General features: G+C 52.4%; 1 protein-coding gene across 1 annotated transcript in view; it reads left to right on the top strand.

Annotated features, from left to right (window-relative positions):
* Positions 1 to 16,574, top strand: part of CDC25A (cell division cycle 25A) — a 20,219-nt gene extending 3,645 nt beyond the window's left edge. The window contains exons 2-15 of the mRNA XM_015568263.1: positions 403 to 500; positions 1,279 to 1,321; positions 2,463 to 2,499; positions 2,949 to 3,050; positions 4,821 to 4,931; positions 7,873 to 8,007; positions 8,369 to 8,443; positions 10,014 to 10,187; positions 11,758 to 11,856; positions 12,153 to 12,215; positions 12,308 to 12,406; positions 12,955 to 13,085; positions 14,592 to 14,703; positions 14,934 to 16,574. Of these exons, the coding sequence (XP_015423749.1) occupies positions 403 to 500; positions 1,279 to 1,321; positions 2,463 to 2,499; positions 2,949 to 3,050; positions 4,821 to 4,931; positions 7,873 to 8,007; positions 8,369 to 8,443; positions 10,014 to 10,187; positions 11,758 to 11,856; positions 12,153 to 12,215; positions 12,308 to 12,406; positions 12,955 to 13,085; positions 14,592 to 14,703; positions 14,934 to 15,074 (1,420 nt within the window). The 3' untranslated portion in view covers positions 15,075 to 16,574. The remainder of the gene's footprint in view (positions 1 to 402; positions 501 to 1,278; positions 1,322 to 2,462; positions 2,500 to 2,948; positions 3,051 to 4,820; positions 4,932 to 7,872; positions 8,008 to 8,368; positions 8,444 to 10,013; positions 10,188 to 11,757; positions 11,857 to 12,152; positions 12,216 to 12,307; positions 12,407 to 12,954; positions 13,086 to 14,591; positions 14,704 to 14,933) is intronic.
* Positions 16,575 to 20,711: the final 4,137 nt, after the last annotated feature.

Raw genomic sequence — 20,711 nt, 5'->3', positions numbered from 1 at the left:
GCTTGCACCGGGGCCGCACCGTCTTGCAGCATCTTCGTTCCTCTCCACAAAGGAGCGCGGCGTTTCCTCGGGGTTTTTGTGCGACACCTGGGCCTGCTCCCCGCACGTTCCCGATGTCCCCCCCGCGTGGTGCCCAGAGCCCAGAGCCGGGCCTTTCACTCGGCTTACCGGCCGCAGAGTTCCCTGGGCTTCTCGGAGCAAAAAAGAACATTTTAAAAAGCCGTGCATTTCCTGTTGGTGTTTCCTGGCTGCTCCTAGCTCCCACTTCCGGAAACACGCCGGCCTCCATCCTGGTCCTGCCTGCACCCACCCCGCCTCCCCTCTGCCCCATGCGCGGGCTGGGGTGTGAGGCTGCCCATCGCCCACGCTGCCCCTGGAAGGGAGCCTGTAGCCGTGGCCCAGAAACACTCGGTTCTCTCTCGGTTTCAGTGTGGGCGAGCAGCCGCCCGAGGCGAAGAACAGTCTTCAGAGAATGGGCTCCTCCGAGTCAACAGATTCAGGTACTCGGTCCTCGCCATTCGTTCTTCCTGTGCCCTCCGTTTATGGGGAGCAGGCAGCTGCCTGGCGGGTCACCTGGGTGCCACCCCCTGTCCGTGCCCTCAGTGCTTGCTTCCCCCTGGCCGGGATCCGACCCAGCACCCAACGGGTGCATAGAGAAGTGGGACAACAAACTGTTCTCCCGCTCTCTAAAGTCAATACCTAATCAATAAATCCGCACCCAAGGATACACGGAGAGAGAGGGAAGGTGTGCACGTTTGGCTGCTGATGGGGCCGAGCGGGGCCGAGCGGGGCCGGGGTTCCAGCTGCCGCCTTTGGGGAGATGGGCATCTCCCTTGGTGTTAATTTGTCGAAGGCAGTAATGCCTGACTTTGTCATATGACATCGTGTATTTCCCAAACCCCCGAGTTACGCATAACGATCTGGCAAAGATAAGATATTTGAAATCAAAACCATGCTAGACCACTGGTGCCGGACCGTCCTCTCCAGGGGTTGGAACTCAGTAGCCACGAAGTGATGAGAAGGTTTGGGTTAATGCACTCCCTCCCCACATCCCATCTTCCTTGATGGTATTTGCAGATAGGCCAGGGGGATTAGTAGATACACCATGAAAATAGGAAGTTTCTGACAATCATAAAGACTCGACTATTTTTGGCATAAAGTCCAGGCCAGCTTTGTGGACTGGCCTACAGAACGTACTAGGGAGTCGTACTTATTTCAATGACAGAATGGTGTTTCGTGTGCTCGTTCCTAAAAGATACATTTTTTTATTTCCCACAGGTCTCTGTCTGGATTCTCCTGGGCCCTTGGACAGTAAAGAAAAGTATGTATTCACATGTTTGTGCTTAGAAAAAACTTCTCTGAAGTTTCTGATGAAATTGGTCATGCTCTGGATTTAGCTGTCCCTAGTAAGACTCCTGGATCCTATAGACAGTCCGGTATCTTACCATTATTATTATTACTCTTATCTTTTAAATCCTCACCCAGTGCCTGGCAGGGTAGCTCAGTTGGTTAGAGCATTTTCCCGACACACCAAGGTTGCTGGGTTCAATCCCGGGTCATGGTGAAGCAACCAGTGAATGCATAAATAAGTGGAACAACAAGTCGATCTCTCTCTAAAATAAGTAAATTAATAGTCAATAAACCGTCACCCAAGGATATGTCCATAAAGCGGGAAGGAGGGGAAGAGAGAGAAAGAAACATGGATGTGAAAGAGGAACATCTGTCGGTTGCTTCCTGTATGTGCCCCAATCCAGCCCACAGGTTGTGAGGGAGGAGGAATCGAAGATGATGACTGGTGGATGGCACTGCATTACACTGGGATGGCATTTCTTTTCACTGGGAGGAAAAGGGAGGGTTTTTTGGGGGGAGAGGGCGGGCAAAGATAAGAAGTATAGTTTTTCTTTTTTAAAAAAAAATATTTTTATCGATTTAAGAGAGGAAGGAAGAGAGAGAGATAGAAACATCAATGTTGAGAGAGAACCATTGACCGACTGCCTCCTGCACGCCCCGCACTGGGGATCGAGCCCGAAACCTGGGCATGTGCCTTTGATCAGAATCGAACCCAGGACCCTTCAGTCCACAGTCCGAAGCTCTATCTACTGAGCCAAACCAGCTAGGGCAACAGTCTGATATCTTAGAGAGAGTGAGTTGTTTGTGTCAGCAGTTTTCAGAACTTGCTTTATTTTAGCTGTAATTTGGTATTTTATTTGAGTCCCGTCCAGGCCTTGCCCTGTCCGCTGGCATCATAGCCTTAAGAGCATGTGTGTATGTTAAGTGACCTTGGGCCTGCTTTTTTAACCTTGAAGCCCAGTGTTGGGTGTTTGTGAAAACAGGACAGCTTCAGAAATCTTTTCTTCCAACCTGCCTAAAGGGGGAATGTGGGACTACCCCTCGAGCTAGTTAGGACACTGTTGTCTACTGATATGCCTGCCTCTCATGATTACCTCCCGGTTTCATTGCAGCCGTGAAAATCCCATGAGAAGAATAAATTCCCTGCCCGTAAGTCATTTCTCCAGTATATTTCGAACTAATACCTGTTTTCTCCCCCTGAGCTGCCTGTGTGATCGTCATAGCAGACATGAATTTAGACAGTGAAGGCTGCTTTTCCCTAGTTTCAGAAGCATTCAAACATTCCTGAAAGCAACTTCAAATCTGCCTTTTCCCCACCTCCTCTAATTACCAGAGCGTTATCCACAGGGAGGGGCTCCTTTTGTGTGAATGATGTTGGGAAGGGGTGACTTGTCAATCCTAAATCCCTGCTGAGAGGGCTGTAGGCCTGTAGGGAGTAAATGAAAGCCAGGTAGCAGGAACTCGGGTTCTGGCCTGGTGGGGCCCGGCCCAATGGCTGCAGTGAGAGGGCGGGTGCCCATGCGTCTCTTTTTCTTGTGAGAACTGAGTTGCCGCTGCATTTTCACTCGTGCACCTTCCCTCCTTTCTCACTTTGGCAGCTGAAGCTTCTGGGATGTAGTCCTGCTCTGAAGAGGAGCCACTCCGATTCCATGGACCGGGATGTCTTTCAGCTGATGGACCAGGAGGAGAATAAGGAAAACGTGAGTGTTGCTCCCTGTACCACCCTAGAGCAGGAGAGCCCCCAGGCCAGTGGCTTAGGGACGTGGCTGGGCTGCTTTCGGGGAGAAGACACTTGACCAAAGTCACGGTGGGCTCGGGAGGCAGGCACGTGGGTTTGAATCCTGCTGCTGCTGAGCTCCATGCCCTTGGCGGGTTTCTTCTTGAGGCTTTCTTTGTGAGCAGGAAATGCAGTGTCCTGTAGGGGATGTGGGCGTTCAGTGAGATGACACAGAAGGCGTTTCAGTGGTTCAGGAGCGCAGGCATGCCTGCCGGGAGCTCCTAGAGGAGTCGCTATACCCGCAAAGAGCTTGTCCGGGAGGGCCGGCCCCGGACTCCCCTTCCTCAGTGTGTGCTGGCCCTGGCATGGCTGTAGGCAGCTTAGCCTTAGGACACGTGCTTGACCGCATGTGGAAGAATGGCGGCCGGTCCCAGGGAGTTTCAGTCACTGGACCGGCAGCTGAGAGGCTGAGCTGTGGTTGCCATGCAGAAGCCAGTCCTCTCGCTGCATTTCCACAGCTCTTCTCCCCTCTCCATTCCCCGCTAGGGTGCCCGTTCCTCACCCTTAGAGCCGCACAGGCTTAGCATGAAACCTGCTGCTTCCGTGAGCTGTCCCATGAGAGAGGTGGGGAGAGCCGGGAAGAGAAGGCGTGCCTGCCTCCAGTGCCTGCCAGGCTGCAGCCTCTGGGGAGTGGCTTTCCACCTGTACAGGTGCAGCCCTGGACCAGGCCTGGTGTCCGGGTCCCCTCTCCCTCCCAGCCTTGGCTTCTCCCAGGGTGGCCTGCTTGGGGCTTTGTTCTAGAAGGGAAGCAGCGTAGGTTAAAGTCGTCCTGACTGGCTGTGAAGCCAGATTTCAGGCAATCATAGCCTGTAAGGTTTCGTCCAATTGCATGGGACGAGTGGGTTGTGGTTGATGGTTAATGAGCTGATGCACTCACAGCACGTGGTCCCGTGCTGGCACAGGAGGCCTCGGGTCTGAGCCGTCGCTGTTCTGAGCACAGGAGCAGGCTCAGGTGGGTGTGTAGAAGGGGTGTGAGTGCTTTAGACGTGGAGGGAAAGGAGCCGTGCAGTGTGTGTCCTACCACTGCTCACTCTGTCGCTCAGCCTTTCGTGAGATTTGTCCCCTTTGGTTTCCCCCAGTGCTTTTAGTGTGGAATGCAATGATCTTATTTTTAAATATGTTCTTACTGATTTTAGAGAGGGAGAGAAATATGGGTCAGCTGTCCTCTGCGTGCCCCCTCCTGGGGATCAGGCCCCCACCTGGGCATGTGCCCCAACCGGGAATTGATGCTCAACCAACTGAGCCACTCTGTCCAGGGCTGGGGTACAGTCATCTTACGCAGGGAAGAAATGACCGTGGGAGGAAGACGGTGGGGAATACAAAGCTCCAACAAATGCACCGGGAGAAGCGTTGCTCCCATCTGCAGGCATGTTGACTTGGCTTTAGATTTTAAAATTGTTGGCTTAGCTTATAACTCAGTGTTTTGTGTACTTGGCAGTGAAGTGCTTGCTAGGAAGTTCAGCCAGGTGAGAAAACCATGCTGTATTAGAAGTCAGCTGTTGACAGCCTTCGAAATTCGTAGTTACACAGACCCAGGTTGGTGTTAGATCAGAAATGTACACATCCTTAGTTTGGAGGCATTTACAAAAGTGACCAGTGCCCACGCCCTTGTCCGTCTCACCTGAGTTACAGCGGAGGCCCTAGAGCTGGTGCCATCTACCGTGGCAGATGTCTCGACTGTACTGTCTTGCAGGAGGCCTTTGAGTTTAAGAAGCCAGTAAGACCTGCGTCTCGTGGCTGCCTGCGACGTGAGGAGGGTAGAGATCTCTTCACCCAGAGGCAGAGCTCTGCCCCAGCCCGGATGGTACGTGCTCTGGCTCGTAGGGGAGTTTCTGGCGGGAAGAGAATTCACGCTCCTTGAACCTGGAATGGAAGACACCCAGTAGCTCTTGATGTCTTTACTTTGACCCTGTCTTTTGAAACTAGTTGGTCACATTTTTTGGTGTTTTTGCTGTGTCTGGAGAGGAGACAGGCAGAAGCAGAGTGAGAGATGGTCTGTTTGAAATATTGGACTCGAGCAAAGAATATTTGACCTGGTTCGTTCTGGGAAGACAATCTGCAGGCTTCCTGGTTGTTCTCTGTGGTGGGGTTACGTGTCTCACGTAAAACTTGCTCTTTCCTAGTGCGTCCTGGGAGCTAAGAGGTACTGGCTGCTGTTTGGAGGGAAGACCTTAGCCTCCTGCAAAGGCGGCTTAGTAAGAAGTGTGGATTTCAGGGAACCACTGCCTCTGGGCTGCTGGCAGTAAGTGGGGCACTCATTTGCCAGGCAGAGACTGTCATCGCTTCGGAGTTTTCTCCTGGTGGTCTGACCGCTGTGGGCGAGAGAGGCCCAACTTGGACAAAATGATCACCTTTGGTTTCCAGGTTTTGCTGGGAACATGCATCTGAAAATACAACTCTCCAGACTGGCTTGGGGTCTAGGGAATGTGTTCAGCCAGTATTGCTATGTCTAGCATTAGCACAAAGCACTTTTTAAAAATGTTTTTATTGATTTGAGAAAGGAACATTGATCGGCTGCCTCCTTCACACCCCTTACTGGGGATCGAGCCCACAACCGGACATGTGCCCCGACCAGGAATCGAACTGGTGATCTCTCAACTGTGCCACACAGGACAGCACAGGCCAGGACAGCACAGAGCACTTTTATGTTTTGTTTGTTTTTTCACATTATAAGAGGAAGTTTCTTTGAAAGTTACAGAGGTGGTAGAAGTGAGCCAGTTGGGCTGTGGAGGCTCAGGAAACAAGTTACAGAATCGAAGGGCCCCTGGAGCTTAGGTGAGAGAAAGGGAAAGTGCCGGGGGGCTGAGGGGAGGGACCGGCAGGGACCTGCCAGGGGAGAAGGGGCTGTTTTCTTTCTTCTCAAGTCTGCGAATGCGAAGTAGCTGCACCTGCCATGTCACACACTGGGGGAGTGTGGTCAGGGCGCTTAGGTGATTGCCAAGGGACACGGTAACCCTCTGAGAGCTGGGCATCCAAACTGAACAGCCTCGTGTGCGCGCTTGAAGCCAGCATTCCCGTGATCCCCTGGCTGCCCCTCACTGCAGCCGCTGCGGGGTCAGCAGAAGGAAAGGCAGCGCCAATCTCGGGGGGATTTGCTCGTGTCAGAGGTGTTTCCATTGTGTCCTTTTGGTCTGCAGCACCTCTTCCCTCGGTGGTGTGGGAGCCATGGAGGAAGCGTGCTCGGTCCGGAGACTTGTGTGTCATTTTCTGTGGCATATCTGCACCTGGGGAGTCAAGAACTCGGTCGCAGAAACGGGTGCCATGCCCCAGTGTGAGCATCACAGGGTGTGTGGTCCTGCTGGGTGAGGCACTGCCGTGTGCCCAGGGTGCTCAGGTGCACCGGGGAGGACCAGAGCTCCCAGAACAGCAGGCTGCTGCAGAGGATGCTGGGAGTGATCTGCCCAGGGCCACTGAGCATCCTGGACTCATGCCCCCGAGGGATGTGGATATTAACCCTTTGAGCGCCAACCAATATCCTAGGAACTATGCTAAAATTGCCAAGGCATTTTTGCTGATTTTACAGCATTTAGGAAAAAAATATGAGTCACAAGTAAATGAAGTTACATATTCAAAAGCTTAAGGAAATCTTTACTACATTGACATATTTAGCAATATCATCATCACTAATAAAAGCAGACTTACAACTGGCCGCCATTTCGAAGCTTTGATAGCGCTCCCAGCACTTTTGGCGAGAGACAGGAGGAGTGCGATTGCGCTCCCCAGCACTCAAGGGGTTAAAGATACTCGTGGGGCTGATGTGGGACCACCTTGTTCCTGCGGAGGAAAAATGTGTCTGAACTTTTCCCCTGGCTTTGGAAAGCACGTAGAAAAGAAGTAATAAAGGGTCCGCAATGCTTGTATCCGCGTCGGTGGGTCATGAGCGGTTTAGATTTCCTGTAGCAAATACATAGGGTTCCTGATGAGGCCCCATTTTCACTCCAAGAGTGATCTCTTTCCTAGGGAGGGTGTGGTGGGGAGAAAGCTTGGGCTTTGGAGTCGAAACGAGTGAGCTCTGTGATCCTTAACCTGCATAAGCATTGCTCTTCGGCTTTGTTGAAAGGAAAGGGTTCCCGTCGTGTGTCGGGAGACTGAAATGGGAACATGCATGTAGAGATTGTACTGCTTTCCTCTGTCATACCTGGAGTTACTCACTTAAGCGTTCTCTGGGCCGTTTTGTGGTCTTCGTGAGACTTGCTCCTTCTCGCCCTTCCTCTTGGCAGATGGTCACATTGTCTCAGCCCTCACGGTGATCAGCCTTGTCTTTCCCAAAAGACTAACCCCGGGCGCTGCTGCCGGGGGTTGTTCTGGGAAGGGCTCTAGGGAAGGCTACTTGGCCTCACTCTATTGGCACTGTATGTGGACATCGAATCATTATTTTTATTTTTAAATATATTTTATTGGTTTCAGAGAAGAAGAGAGAGAGACAGAAACATCAGTGATGAGAGAGAGTCATTGGTCGGCTGTCTCCTGCACACCCCCTACTAGGGATCGAACCCACCACCCAGGCATGTGCCTTGACAGGAATTGAACCCGTGACTCTTCACTCCACAGGCTGATGCTCTATCCACTGAACCACACCAGCTAGGCGACATCAAATTTATAACCTGGGGTTCATATTCCTTTGATTAGTAGGGCTAAAATTTTACTTAAAACAAATAAACTGTGTTTTCCTCATAAGAACTAATGACCCATCTGAGGAGATCAGAGCTGGTCGCTTATTAACAGGCATGAATTCTGTCTCGTAGCTTTCCTCCAACGAAAGAGAGAACAGCGAGCCAGGGAACCTCATTCCACTCTTCATGCCCCAGTCACCCGTGGCTGCCACTCTGTCTGATGAAGATGATGGCTTCATGGACCTTCTTGATGGAGAGAATCTGAAGGTGCTGTGTGTGTGTGTTTCCCTGTCCGGTCCATTAACGACCCCGGGAGAACTTGTGAATAAGTACCGGGGGGAAAGGCATAGCGGATCCCGGGGCTTGAATGAGCTGGTGTTTTGGTTTATTTGGTGAGAATTTGAACTGTCCTGCTAGATGAAATTCCGTACCTCCTCCTGTATGGATAGGGGTGCTGTGTGCAGATGACCGAACTCTAAAATGTGATCCTCTTCTCGCTGTAAAATGTCGGGGTGGGGGAAGGAACATTAGGTGATGCCCACCCAGGCCTCTCTGGTATTTGGGCAAAGTCATACCAGCACTGAAACCCATGCTCATCTCTGCGGACCTTGTCGCACGTTCTCTCCAGAATGATGACGAGACCTCGTCCTGCATGGCCAGCCTCTGGACGGCCCCCCTGGTCATGAGAAGAGCTGCACACGTGGTGAGTGGCCCTGTGGGTCTGCGGGTCCCGAGCCTCTGGGCCTCTGACTGGACCAGAGTGAACAGGAAGTGAGCCCTTCGCTCGTGTCACCACAGGGACCAAACTCGGCTCCGTTTGAGATTCTGTTCTGGGGCCCTGGACCTTGACTGTCACTAGTATTTCTCGTGTTAACGGCACAGCCTTTTATTTCCCTTCAAGGTTTTTGTCCTCGTTAATGTGTGAGGACGTCTCAGTAATGTATATGCTTGCAGTTCTTGTTTTTGTAATTTCTAGTTCATCCCAGCCATTCTTGGTCAGCTAATACCCTTTCCGTACAACTCTGACCTGTGGACTCCGGTTTAAGATCACTGGGTGATATCTGGGAAATACCTGCTCAATTGGATTTAAGAAATAGTTCTTAAATGGCGTAAGACGGTATTGGCTTAGATTTAAGTGAAAGCTTTCTGAGTGAGTAACTTGTCGGCAGCAAGAATAGAAAGACTCCAGCACAGGCTCCACCCATTCCCCCCCTCCCAGCCGTGAGCCGCAGCCACAGCTCCTCCCCGGAGTGCCCTGGGCCAGCGCAGAGAACACGGCCGCCCTGTTTGATTTGGGTAGAGCGCACGTGCTGGACTGCCACATGCTTCACTTTCACAGAATGTGTAGAGACGAGAGCGCATGCGGAGAACAGCCAGGAGAAGGAGGAGACTCAGAGCCATGAGAGATGTGGTGGGCTGACTGGTGAAGAGTTGGGACAGAGGGCTTCACTGGGAGAGGGATGAGCCTTGTTCTTACTGCAGAACAGGAGCAGCTGGTGCTGGACCACAAGCCTTAGAGTTAGGAGCTGGCAGGGCAGTTTGTTTTGAGCAGGAAGATGGGCTCTAAGGCATGAAGGCCAGAGGGTGCCTCGCGTGTGGGGAGGGAGGCTGGTGGTCATCCAGGAAGGAGTGCTGTAGGGGGGGACCAGGTAGCAGCTGAGCTTCCTCCCAGCAACAGTGATCGATGTCCCTGAGCACGAGGCTGTGGGTGCGGGTGGGAGTGAGGAGTGGCGGTCACGGGCAGTGGCCATGGTTAACCTCAAAGGCAGCTTTCCCCCAGGAGCACTGAGGCGCACACCCCACGGGCACTCTGGGCTCTCAGGGTCGTTGCTGTCTCTGTCCCGGGGTCTCTTGGACCTTCTTTTTGTTTGTTTTAATCCTCATCCAAGGAGGGAAGATAGGTTTCCATTGATTTAGAGAGTGGGAAGGAGGGAGGAGAGGGAGAAAGAGAGACATTGATGGGAGAGACACATCGATTGGTTGCCTCCCACACGTCCCAACCAGGGGCAGGCATCGTACCTGAGACCCCTGGTGTGTGGGCCAGTGCTCTAACCACTGAGTGGCCAGCCAGGGCTCCTGGACTATGTGTCCAGGTTTTTCAACATTTGCACAAAAAGATCTGCCAAACACCTGGGACACAGCGTATCTGCTTTGTGCTCAAAGTCTGTTTGACTTCTGTGTTCCCCACCTGGAGGTGAGTTAGGACAGCTGTGGAGGTGAGGGTGCTGAGAGCATGGCCTGTGGATAATGGGGTTTTATATGTTTTCCCAAAGGGTAACCGATGCCAGCTTTTTGACTCCACTCCCACGGGCAGCCCCGCCCTGCGCTCAGTGCTGAAGAGACCTGACCGATCCCGAGAGCTGTCCCCCCCTGGCAACGCCAAGCGGAGGAAGAGCGCGTTCAGGGCCAGCGCCGGGGCGGCAGCCAGTCCCAAGGAGCCCCGGGAGGTGAGTGTGCAGGGCGAGCGGCGCTGTTCTCGGTTCTCACATCTCCACGGGCTCTTGCTGAGCTCGCCTCTGCTTCTCGTTCGCTGAAGTGTGTCTGGAATCGCCTCTTGGCGGTTGGATGGTGGCGGCTTTCGAGTCTTTCTCAGGCGATCCCAGCATCTGTCATGGTGTTGGCTTCTGTTGATTTTTCTGGTTCTTGGTCTGACAAGTGGTTTTTCAGTTGCATCTGTATATTTTGGGTTTTAGCAGGTCTCCTCTTACAGTGCGGGGAAGGTGGGGTGGGGATTGGATTTCAGGTTCCCCAACGCGGCCTCTGGGCCTGGTATGTGGGGTGGAGGAAGCCTCATTTTGCTGGGAGGAGTGGGACTTAGGCTCCCTCTGGCCTCCACTGACACCATCCCAGTGGAGTGGAGATTGGGCCACTTCGTTACAGCTAGGCGAAGGCACAGCTCCAAGCTGGTCATCCTCACCCGAGCATATTTTCCCACTGATTTTTAAAGAGATTGGAAGGGAGAGGAGAGACAGAGTGAGAAATACCAATGTGAGAGAGACACATCGATTGGTTGCCTCCCGCAGGCGCCCTGACCGGGGCTAGGGATCGAGCCTGCCACTGAGGTATGTGCCCTTGACCGGAATCAAACCCAGGACCCTTCAGTCTGCGGGCTGACATTCTATCCCCTGAGTCAGACTGCCCCGGGCTCATCCTTTCTTTTGACCACCTGTCGTATCTTTGGACGAGTGACCTGATTGAGAGAGTCATGGCTCTCTGGGCACTGAGGCCTCCGTTTCCTCCATGAGCTAATGCCTTGGGAACGTGGTTGTAGCCAGCTGGGAGCACTCCGTCTTTATCAGCTTGTTTATATATGTTGGTTTCATAGATTTCCTGGTTAAAAGCTATTTTTCTTCCTGAAATGTCATGTTTAGCTTACTTCCAATTGCTCTGTTTATACATTTTCCCTGCATTGCACTGTCCTTATATCACATTTTGGTATTAAGCATTAGAAAATAAACTGGAAAAGTGTCCATATTTTCTGTAGCATGAAAGGTTTGAATAAATATCCGTCATTTTAAAAGGTTAGCTAGATCGCAGCCATGGAAACATCTAGGCCTGATGCCTTGTACTTTATAATCTACTCTAGGTGCCTAATACTTTATGAAACTGTTTTTTCTACTTAAAAGCGGAATTCTAGGTTAAAGGGCAAGAAGGTTTGTGAAACTTTGTGTCGAAAACATGTCAACAAATTGCCTTTGTTTTTTCAAATCTGGGTCTAAAGAAGGTCTGCACATTGCATTTGGTTGAGAGGCCTCTTTTTTAGACCCAGCCTTACTTTTATTCCTGCTTGGGGGGAGGGGCAAGGAAACCGGTTTCAGAGAAATTCAGTTAGACGCTGAAAAAAATAGACCTAGTTAGTGGGCCTTCTTTTCACTCAAGATTCAATCAAATATGAAAAATCTTCATTTGCTAAGTATAAACATTAACATTTTAGTCTCCCTGTGACGTGTTCCAGGTGAGTGCTCTCAGAAGTCCTGTTTAAACACCGGCCTCACTTCCCACCTCTGGTTGTTACAGATTCTGTGTCTGTCTCCAGCCTTGGTATCTCCCCCAAAGGGGACCATCGAGAATATTCTGGATAACGACCCCAGAGACCTCATAGGGGACTTCTCCAAGGTGAGGGCGCCCTCTGGCTACGTGATGCAGGTGGATGGGTTACACACACGCACACCCTGCCTTCCTCCCCTCTGAGGTGGCTCCTGGGGTGTCCTCAAGGGGACACAGTTTGAAATTTTTAAAGGTCTCTGTGGGACTGTAGACCTCAAGGGTGCTGATCACAGAGTGGAAGTAGGAAGCCATTCTCCAACCCCAAGGCAGGCCCTCGGGGAACTGTGTTTCTTACTATAAAGATAGAAAAGCAGAAATCTATAGCCTCACTACAAACCTGTATCAAAAGATTTCTTCTCTTCAAGGGTTATCTCTTCCACACAGTCGCTGGGAAGCACCAGGACCTAAAGTACATCTCTCCAGAAATTGTAAGTCATGCTTTTGGAACCTGCCTCACGTGCACTGTGAGCCTAGTTCTTTCCAGCAGCAACGCTGATCCTCCTGGCCTTTCTCTCTGCAGATGGCATCCGTCTTGAATGGCAAGTTTGCCAACCTCATTAAAGAGTTTGTTATCATTGACTGCCGGTACCCGTACGAATATGAGGGCGGCCACATCAAGGTAAGGGTTCCCGAGGCTGGGGGGAGCCCTGCTGTCGGAGGCATAAAGGGGCCTCGGCAGCATCTGTGACTTTGAAAGCGGGTGGGGACCCCTGGCTGCTTGTGAGCTCACAGGCTGGCTAGAATTGAGAGGCTGCTGCAGAAAGGCACCTGCCTCCTGGGGGCCCACAGGGTGTTCCTGGTCTGCACGGCTCGCCACCTTGTGCAGCAGATGCTCCCGTCACCCGCACCGCATGTCTGGACGGTGCCCACTGCTCTCTGAGCCGGGCCTGGCACAGGGCTCAGTGAGGCCACCTGGTGGGAAGGGGTGTTGGGACACACTTTCCCAGAAAGAAAGGAACTGCTTGTGCATTTCAGTCTTTTAACCAATCAAATAGTGCTGACGTGTGGGACACTGTTAGACTTGTCACTGTCTGTAGCTTTGGAAAGTCCCCAGGTCACAAACAGCACTCAGAGGGCGCACAGCCGCAGCGTACTGAGGGCCGTGGAAGAGCCTGCGTGTGGCTCTGGGGCTCCGGGGGGCGCAGTGCTGAGTCTGGTGTCCTGCAGGGCGCGGTGAACCTGCACATGGAGGACGAGGTGGAAGACTTCCTGCTCAAGAAGCCCATCTGCCCGGCCGACGGCAAGCGCGTCATCGTGGTGTTCCACTGCGAGTTCTCCTCCGAGCGGGGCCCACGCATGTGAGTGGTGGCACGTGCTCGCCCGCAGCCCCGGTGTCACCCGGTCACCCCAGTCCTTGGCCGGCACCCTGGCGTGGGACTGTGGTTCCCCGTGTGGTGGTGTTCTCTGAAATTCTTCTCTGCTTAGCAACCACTTGCTGACATGAGTGGCTTTCTCGCGTGGAGTGAGTGGGCTTGGCCTGGTGGGTCCAGGCGCAGGGGCCGGCGGGCTTCTGCCGTCCAGCTGCCTCTGCCGCCATTTCCCCCAGGGCCCTGACCTCTGCCGGCGCCCACTCCTGAGAGTGCTTGCCACTGTCCGGTGTGGCTCACTGTTCAGCTTCCTCATGTGGAGTTTGGCTCCTGCCTTCCTGTGTCCCTGCTGTCCTTGGTTCTACCTGTGGGACTACTGTCCCCAGGTGACATCCTTCAAGTGTGCTGTGGTGGCTCTTGGTTCAAAGGCCAGGAAAGTGTGACGTCCTCACTAGAGACTTGATGTGGAGCTTGAAACCCTTGTCCAGTCCATGCAGGCAAAGGAGGATTGTGTGCTCTCACGTTATTGCACATTGTGGACGGGCAGGGCGGGAAGTGCCCCAAACATCCCCCTCGTTAGCACAAACTTCCGTTGGGGCTTTGGTATCTAAGGCCCTGTTGTTACCAAAACATCTTTTATGCCAAAATAGGTGAAAGTGAGATGACAATAGAGCAACATTCACGTAAGGTTTGAAGTAACATTCCGATGCTCTAACAGCAGCCTCCGCACTCTCGCTAACGTAGCAGGGCTGGTGCTGGAAATGGCCAGAGGTGGTGATATTGAAAAGCTGGGGGAGGGGCTAGACGGCTGCCCAGCCATCGTCCATGTCCCTTCAGAGGACTGGGACGGGCCAAGTGCACCGGGGCAGTGAGGGGTGGCAGTGAGCAGGTGTGACGGGGCCTGCCGCAGGGGGTCCCGGCAGGAAGACATTAGACGACAATTACTGACAGGTGGTCGGAGAGGTGGCAGGGGGAGCGCAGCCCAACTAGGAGGTCAACTAGGGTCACCCACAGAGGTGGCGTCTGAGCAGACCTGGCCAGGCGCATCTCCAAGTGCGACTGCCCTGCAGGTCCTGCTGTGCCCTCTCCCAGGTGCTGTCCAGGTGGGAGGCAGCAGTGGACAGGACAGCCCTGCCTGAAGGAGCCCGCGTTTCAGAATAGTCGGGCCTGTCAGCATCCAATGTGTGAATGTGCCACGCTTAGGAAGTGCTTCTGGGACAGCAGTGAGGGGGCCGAAGTGGCTGATGGGAGGGGAAGGGGGGTGAGGTGGGCCAGAGGCGGAGGCTGGGAGTGCTAGGGCCGTTTTACTCAGAGAAGGACGTTTGGGAAGGCGTGTCTGCCTTCCAGTGCGAAGCTGGCACTGGCTGTGCACTCGGCTCCCACACGGTGGCCAGGGTCGCGCTCAGCACTGTGAGTGCTGCAGCCCCGCCAGCTGTGCTGGGCAGTGGGCTCCTGATTCTCTGCTGGAAGCGCTGACCTGTGCCTTCTCCTTTGCAGGTGCCGCTACGTGCGAGAGAGAGATCGGCTCAGCAACGAGTACCCCAGACTCCACTACCCTGAGCTGTACATCCTGAAGGGCGGGTACAAGGAGTTCTTCCTGAAATGCCAGGTGAGGGGCTCTCTGGGGAGCATGGCTGCCCTTTGCCAGGCAGGACGGTGGGGTCTGCCTGGTGGTCACGGCTGTTGGGCCGGGTGTCTGGGAATTTGCCCCGTGCAAGCGGGGCCTCAGAACCCGCTGGCCAGGTCTGCACTGCTGCTCAGTCTCCCAGCACCGGGAGGGAGGAAGCAGGGTTAGGAGAGAGACAGACGTGCCCTGACCTCACCCGCCTTGTCCCTTAGTCGCACTGTGAGCCCCCCAGCTACCGGCCCATGCACCACGAGGACTTTAAGGAGGACTTGAAGAAGTTTCGCACCAAAAGCCGGACCTGGGCCGGGGAGAAGAGCAAGAGGGAGATGTACAGCCGCCTGAAGAAGCTCTGAGGCGGCAGCCGGCCTGCTCCGCCCCTGCCCTCTTGGCTCCGTCTGGAGAGAGGCCTGGGCTTCCTCCCTGCACCTTCCCACCACCCTCCTGCGTCAGGACCGTCTCCCGAGGCTGTCAGGGCCGGTTCCGAGCACCGCATCAAGTCCAGTTCTGCCTCTTGGTCCCACAGCTGGAGGAGCCACTGGGGCCTGACTGGGCTCTTGACCCATCATGACGGGAGGGGAGGAGGGCGAGTGGAGAGAAGACCACGGAAGCGCTGCCGGCTAAACTCCAAAGACGGCCTGGGAAGGGGTAAAGTAACCCATGTCTTAATTTATTCAACCTCATCAATCACTTTATTATTACTCTTAACTCCTGGAGACTTATTTAGCTGCTTCTTTAAGTCACAATACTGCCATTTTACCATCCCAAGACTACCTCTGCTTTTAATTAAGAAAAAAAGGAGGAAGAAGAGGCAGCCATGAGTGCGGGACAGAACTAGCTCTGTCACCCAGGAGGCACTGCGGTCCTGGGCTGCTGCTATTTAAAGCCAAAGACTGAGCTACGGTGGGAGCGGGCACTGGACTCAGCCTTGGCGACAGGGCATAAGCTAACCTGCCGGACCTACCTCGAAGGCCACAGATCTGCTTGGGGGTGGCCCTGCCCTGGCCCCAGTTCTCGTGGCGTTGCCTGGTCTGGGAGTCGATCAGGAAAGCACTTCAGGCAGCCTCCAGCGGGCACCCCTGGCTCGTGTGGAGCATGGCAGCGAAAGTATCCCAAAGTGGGGGCAGGGGTGGGGGAGTGTATACTGAGTGTCCTCCTCCTGACACTCTGGTAGCTTTGAACTTTCTAAAAGAGTCATTTTATGAGTCAAGGAGAATCAAATCAGTGTTAGCTGGCCCACCCGAAGGGGGCAGCTGGGAGCCCCGGCAGTGACAAGGGCGTGGGTGCTGGGTGCGGTGACTGGAATGTTTCTCAGGCAGCATGGTGGGTTGGAAGGTAAAACCTCTGAGTTTATCATGTTTTCACTGAGGGGCAGGGAGTGATGGGCCACATCACCAGCCGTCTCCTCGTGCAGCACCAGGACTAGGGTCCTCCAAGCAGCTCGCCCGTCCTCGGGGCTGGGCCGACGTGACGGATTCTGGACAGGCCGTTTGGCTCCTGCTGGCCCCACCCTCAGACGCCAGCCCCTCAGCACCTCTGCTCCCTCGGGGCGCAGCCAAGTTTCTACATGAGTCGGCCCCCCTTGCCTCGCTGCCTATTGGGGTGGGGAGGGAACCAGTGATGCTGGAGATGACTGGTGTGTTCATGGGTTTGAGTTGCATTTGACTATAAAACAATCTTGTTAGAAAAGTATGGGGAGCAGGAGGGGAGACGTCCACGTAGTCTCTGATCTTGTTCGTGGGGATTCTGTTGGTTGAGGGCCTGGGAGGAGGTGGGTGGCCTCCAGGTTGTAAGGTGTGGCTAGCACTGCTAACCAGCCAGCACAGGCTCGAGAATAAAACCAATCTTGAACCCATGCTCTGCTTCATGTTTTTTTCTGCCTAATTGATTCAAAGGGAATTGTTTCCCTTTAAGGTTCTGGGACTACCTGTGACTATAACCGGTGGCTGGGCAGCCACATTCATCAGGAGGCCACAATGACCTCCAGTTATGCCCTGAGTCCAAAAAGGAACATTGAGATGGCATGGCCTGACGAAACAGGGACAGCAGGAGCTGAGCCGCAGACGCTCCCTTACGACACGGTTCATGTGGAGGAAGCAGGAGGCCAACGAGGGCCTCAAAGAAAAGGTCTCACCTTTTTCTTGTTGATAGTGTTACAGGTCTCCCATTTCCCCCTGGAGTTTTGACTTCTGCAAGGACCGGGGAGGATATACAGAATGAACCAGGACAGATGGTAAGTCATGGGCCCCCATGTGAGCTGGGGGTGATTGCCAAGATGGATCAACGCTGGAGCAAAAGTTACAAAATAGTGACGCCTGCCTGGGATAGAAAAGAACTATTTTTAAATCTTATGTAAATGTGGCAAGTGCTAAAATCTAAAGTATTTCACCCATGGGCCCACCTCAAGTCTGGCTTCACTGAGACTGCTCCCTTCTGATTTGTCTCTATAATAGAAGCATTATTCCAGCCATAAACATAACACTAGTGGTCTGGTGCACGGATTCATGCACATTAAAAGGGAATTAATTAGAGGAAATATTTTAATGTTGCTATTTGCCCTTTCTCTTTAAAAGAAGTGTCAGAAATTAAAGAAAATTAGTAATAATGTATATGAAAATCCCTCCTGTCACCGTGGAGTCAAGTCCCCGCCTACCCACACGTGCTTTGGAATTGCAGGAGACCCAGACCTAGCCGGCCCCACCCCCATCAAGCCCTGTTGGGCGGGGTGTGGCCTGAGGTTCCCCCCCCATCCCACCCTGACGCCACGCAGCCTCAGGTCCCTGCTGATCAGCATTACAGCATGATGACCATTTGCATATTAGCCTTTAATTATGATGTAAGGGAAGGAAGTTCCCTGTAATACCAACCAATCTCCAGTGAGTGTCACTGTTAACGAGTTTCTATGTTGGGAAGACGGAGGCAAGAACAAGGCCACAGATACCAACTGGGCTAGCGGCCCCTCCCCTGGCACCCCATTTTCTCTCCCAGATGGTTTTCTAACCTAAAGGGACCACGTGTGGCTGAGCACCCCCACCCTGTTCTCCATCCCATTCCTGTCACTAAGTTTGAAAGTGCAGAGACTGGTATAGAGATGACTTTGAACTCCACATGACCACTTGGCCATCCTGGCCGGCAGTTAGCTGGTCAGGCCATGGTCCTGGTAAGCCAAGGTTGTGGGTTTGATCCCTGGTCAAACCCACATAAAGGAATCAACCAGTGGTCCAGCTGGTGTTGCTCAGTCGATGGGGCATCCTCCCATGGACCAAGAGGTCTGCCAGGTTTGATTCCCGGTCAGGGCACATGTAGGAGGCAACCAATGAACGTGTCTCTCATTGATGTTTCTCTCACTCTTCCTCTCCCTCTCTAGAAATAATAAAATCATTAAAAAAAGAATCAACCAGTGAGTGCATAAATAAGTGAAACAAATCAATCTCTCTAAAATCAATAAAAATAACTTGGAAAAAACATGTGGCTGTACTCGAACCCACCCCATGTTAGCATACCTTCCCAAAGGCAAGAGTCCTTATTCCTAATGAGACGATTTCAGAGTTTTAATTAGGCCTGGCTGGTTTGGCTCAGCGGATAGAGCGTCGGCCTGCAGACTGAAGGGTCCCAGGTTTGATTCCGGTCAGGGGCACGTGCTTTGGTTGTGGGCTCCAGCCCTGGTCGGGGCACATGCGGGAGCAACCACTCCATGTGTTTCTCTGACAGCGATGTTTGTCTCTCCCTCTCTCTTCCATTCTCTAAAAATCAATGGGAAAATATCCTCAGGAGAGGATTCACAAAGTTTTAATTTAACTACGAAAACTGTCCTGTGGTGGAAATAGCCAAATATCTACTTATGATTAGTATCTACTTATTTATTTATTTGAATATATTTTATTGATTTTTCACAGAGAGGAAGAGAGGGATAGTCAGAAACATCAATTAGAGAGAAACACTGATCAGCTGCCTCTTGCACACCTCCTACTGGGGATGTGCCCACAACCAAGGTGCATGCCCTTGGCCGGAATCGAACCCGGGACCTTTCAGTCCACAGGCCAACGCTCTATCCACTGAGCCAAACTGGTCAGGGCAGTATCTACATATTTAAAAGCACATGTTAATTTAAATATGCTGCTTAAATCTGTCATGTAAGTGTATATGATTTCTATGAGATCACTACTTTTTTTAATCATAGAGAACTTCGAACATTGTGGATGAAAAAGCAGTGCTGTGATCATAAATTCCTACGTGGGCAGGTCATGGTGGACAGCCACGCCCTGGCCTGTAATTTCTTCAGTGAAGGCTCTACGCAAGCCCTGTCCATTGTTCTTGCACATCTAGGTTAACAGGCTTTAGAAATGCCGGCACTAAAGCCTCTGGCAGGCATATCACGTAATCTTAACATTCCTGTAATCCAGGATTTTCAACCTTTTCCACCTCATGGCACACATAAACTGATCACAAATTCTGCAGCACACCAAAAATATATTTATTTTTTGATATATATTTTTTTATTTATTTCAGTGAGGGAAAGGGGGAGTGATAGAAACATCAATGATGAGAGGAGCATTGATTGGCTGCCTCCTGCACACACGCTACTGGGGATTGAGCCCTTGACCAGAATCAACCTGGGACCCTTTAGTCTGCAGGCCAGCGCTCTATCCACTGAGCCAACCAGCCAGGGTGGCAGTTGTTATTTCTTAAATTTGACAATCGAAGGGAAAAGTGATCAGTGCCCCTGACCAAATTAGTCGGGTGTTGCGTGTTTTATTTTTATGTTTTTAAATGTTGTGTGTTGTAAAGATCCCTGCCGCACACCGGCTGGAAATAGCTCCGTAATCCAGTCCCTGCCTTGCTGTCTCCCACCTGCACGCAGCCTTCCTGCATTCCCTCCTGATCACAGATGCATCAAGGACGCTGCAAAACTTATTCATCGGAGCATCTGGGTTCTTGCTCTTCCGCGTGTCATCAGTTTGGAATTCTCCACAGGCTTGGACGTTTCTGGTTTTTTATTTTGTTTTTTCACTTTTAGAGAGGGAGAGAGAGAGGAGCATCAGTGATGAGAGAATCATTGATCGGCTGCCTCCTGCACGCCCCACACTGGGGATCGAGCCTGCAGCCTGGGCCTGTGCCCCGACTGGGAATCCAACAGTGACCTGGTTCATAGGTCAATGCTCAACCACTGAGCCACACCGGCCGGGCGGCTTGGACTTTCCTTATGGCGACATTATACTAGACAGAGAGAGGCTGGGAGACTGATTTAGGTTACAGGAGACGTAAGGCACGTGAGCCAGCGGGGAGTGGGGAAAGGCATGGGGGAAGAAGGGGACATGTGATACATTGACCAATAAAGATCCAAAATGACATGACAACTGAATGAAACGGGTTCCTAGACCAAGACCGACAACAACGCTATGAAGGACGTTTTGTCTCAATGTTAAATTTTCTGAATTTGATAATTCCATAAAGCTAATAAAAACACCCTTATTCCCAGGAAAGGCACTGAAGCTAAGGTTAAGGACTATATGTAACGTGTGTGCACATGCACGTTCACGATGAGAACACTGATCGGCTGTAAAAGAGACGGGAGGAAGCAAATGGAGTGGATGCTCAAGAATGAACGACTCTTGCCCTGGCTGGTTTGGCTCAATGGATTGAGCGTCGGCCTGTGTCCTGATGACCGGTCCCGGGTTTGATTCCTGGTCGGGCACAGGCCCGGGTTCTGGGCTCAATCCCCAGTGGGGGGCATGCAGGAGGCAGCCAATCAGTGATTCTCATCGGTGTTTCTCTCCCTCTCCCTTTCTGAAAAAAAATTTTTTAAGAAAAGAAAGGACAGTGTTCCTTAGTGTACAAGCTGCTGAATCTCATTCATTCATTTAAAGAATTAATGACTCTTGGTCAAGGGCACAAGGGAGTTCTTTGTACTATTCTTGCAACTTTAAGTATGAAATTATCTCAAAACCATCGGAGAGGAGGCTGCTGCAGTGCTGAGCTCCTGCAGGGGCGGG

The sequence above is a fragment of the Myotis davidii genome, unplaced genomic scaffold (assembly GCF_000327345.1).
Source record: "Myotis davidii unplaced genomic scaffold, ASM32734v1 scaffold663, whole genome shotgun sequence".
Taxonomy (NCBI): domain Eukaryota; kingdom Metazoa; phylum Chordata; class Mammalia; order Chiroptera; family Vespertilionidae; genus Myotis; species Myotis davidii.
Note: the sequence above shows the minus strand (reverse complement) of the source record. Positions and strands in the feature narration are given on the sequence as shown.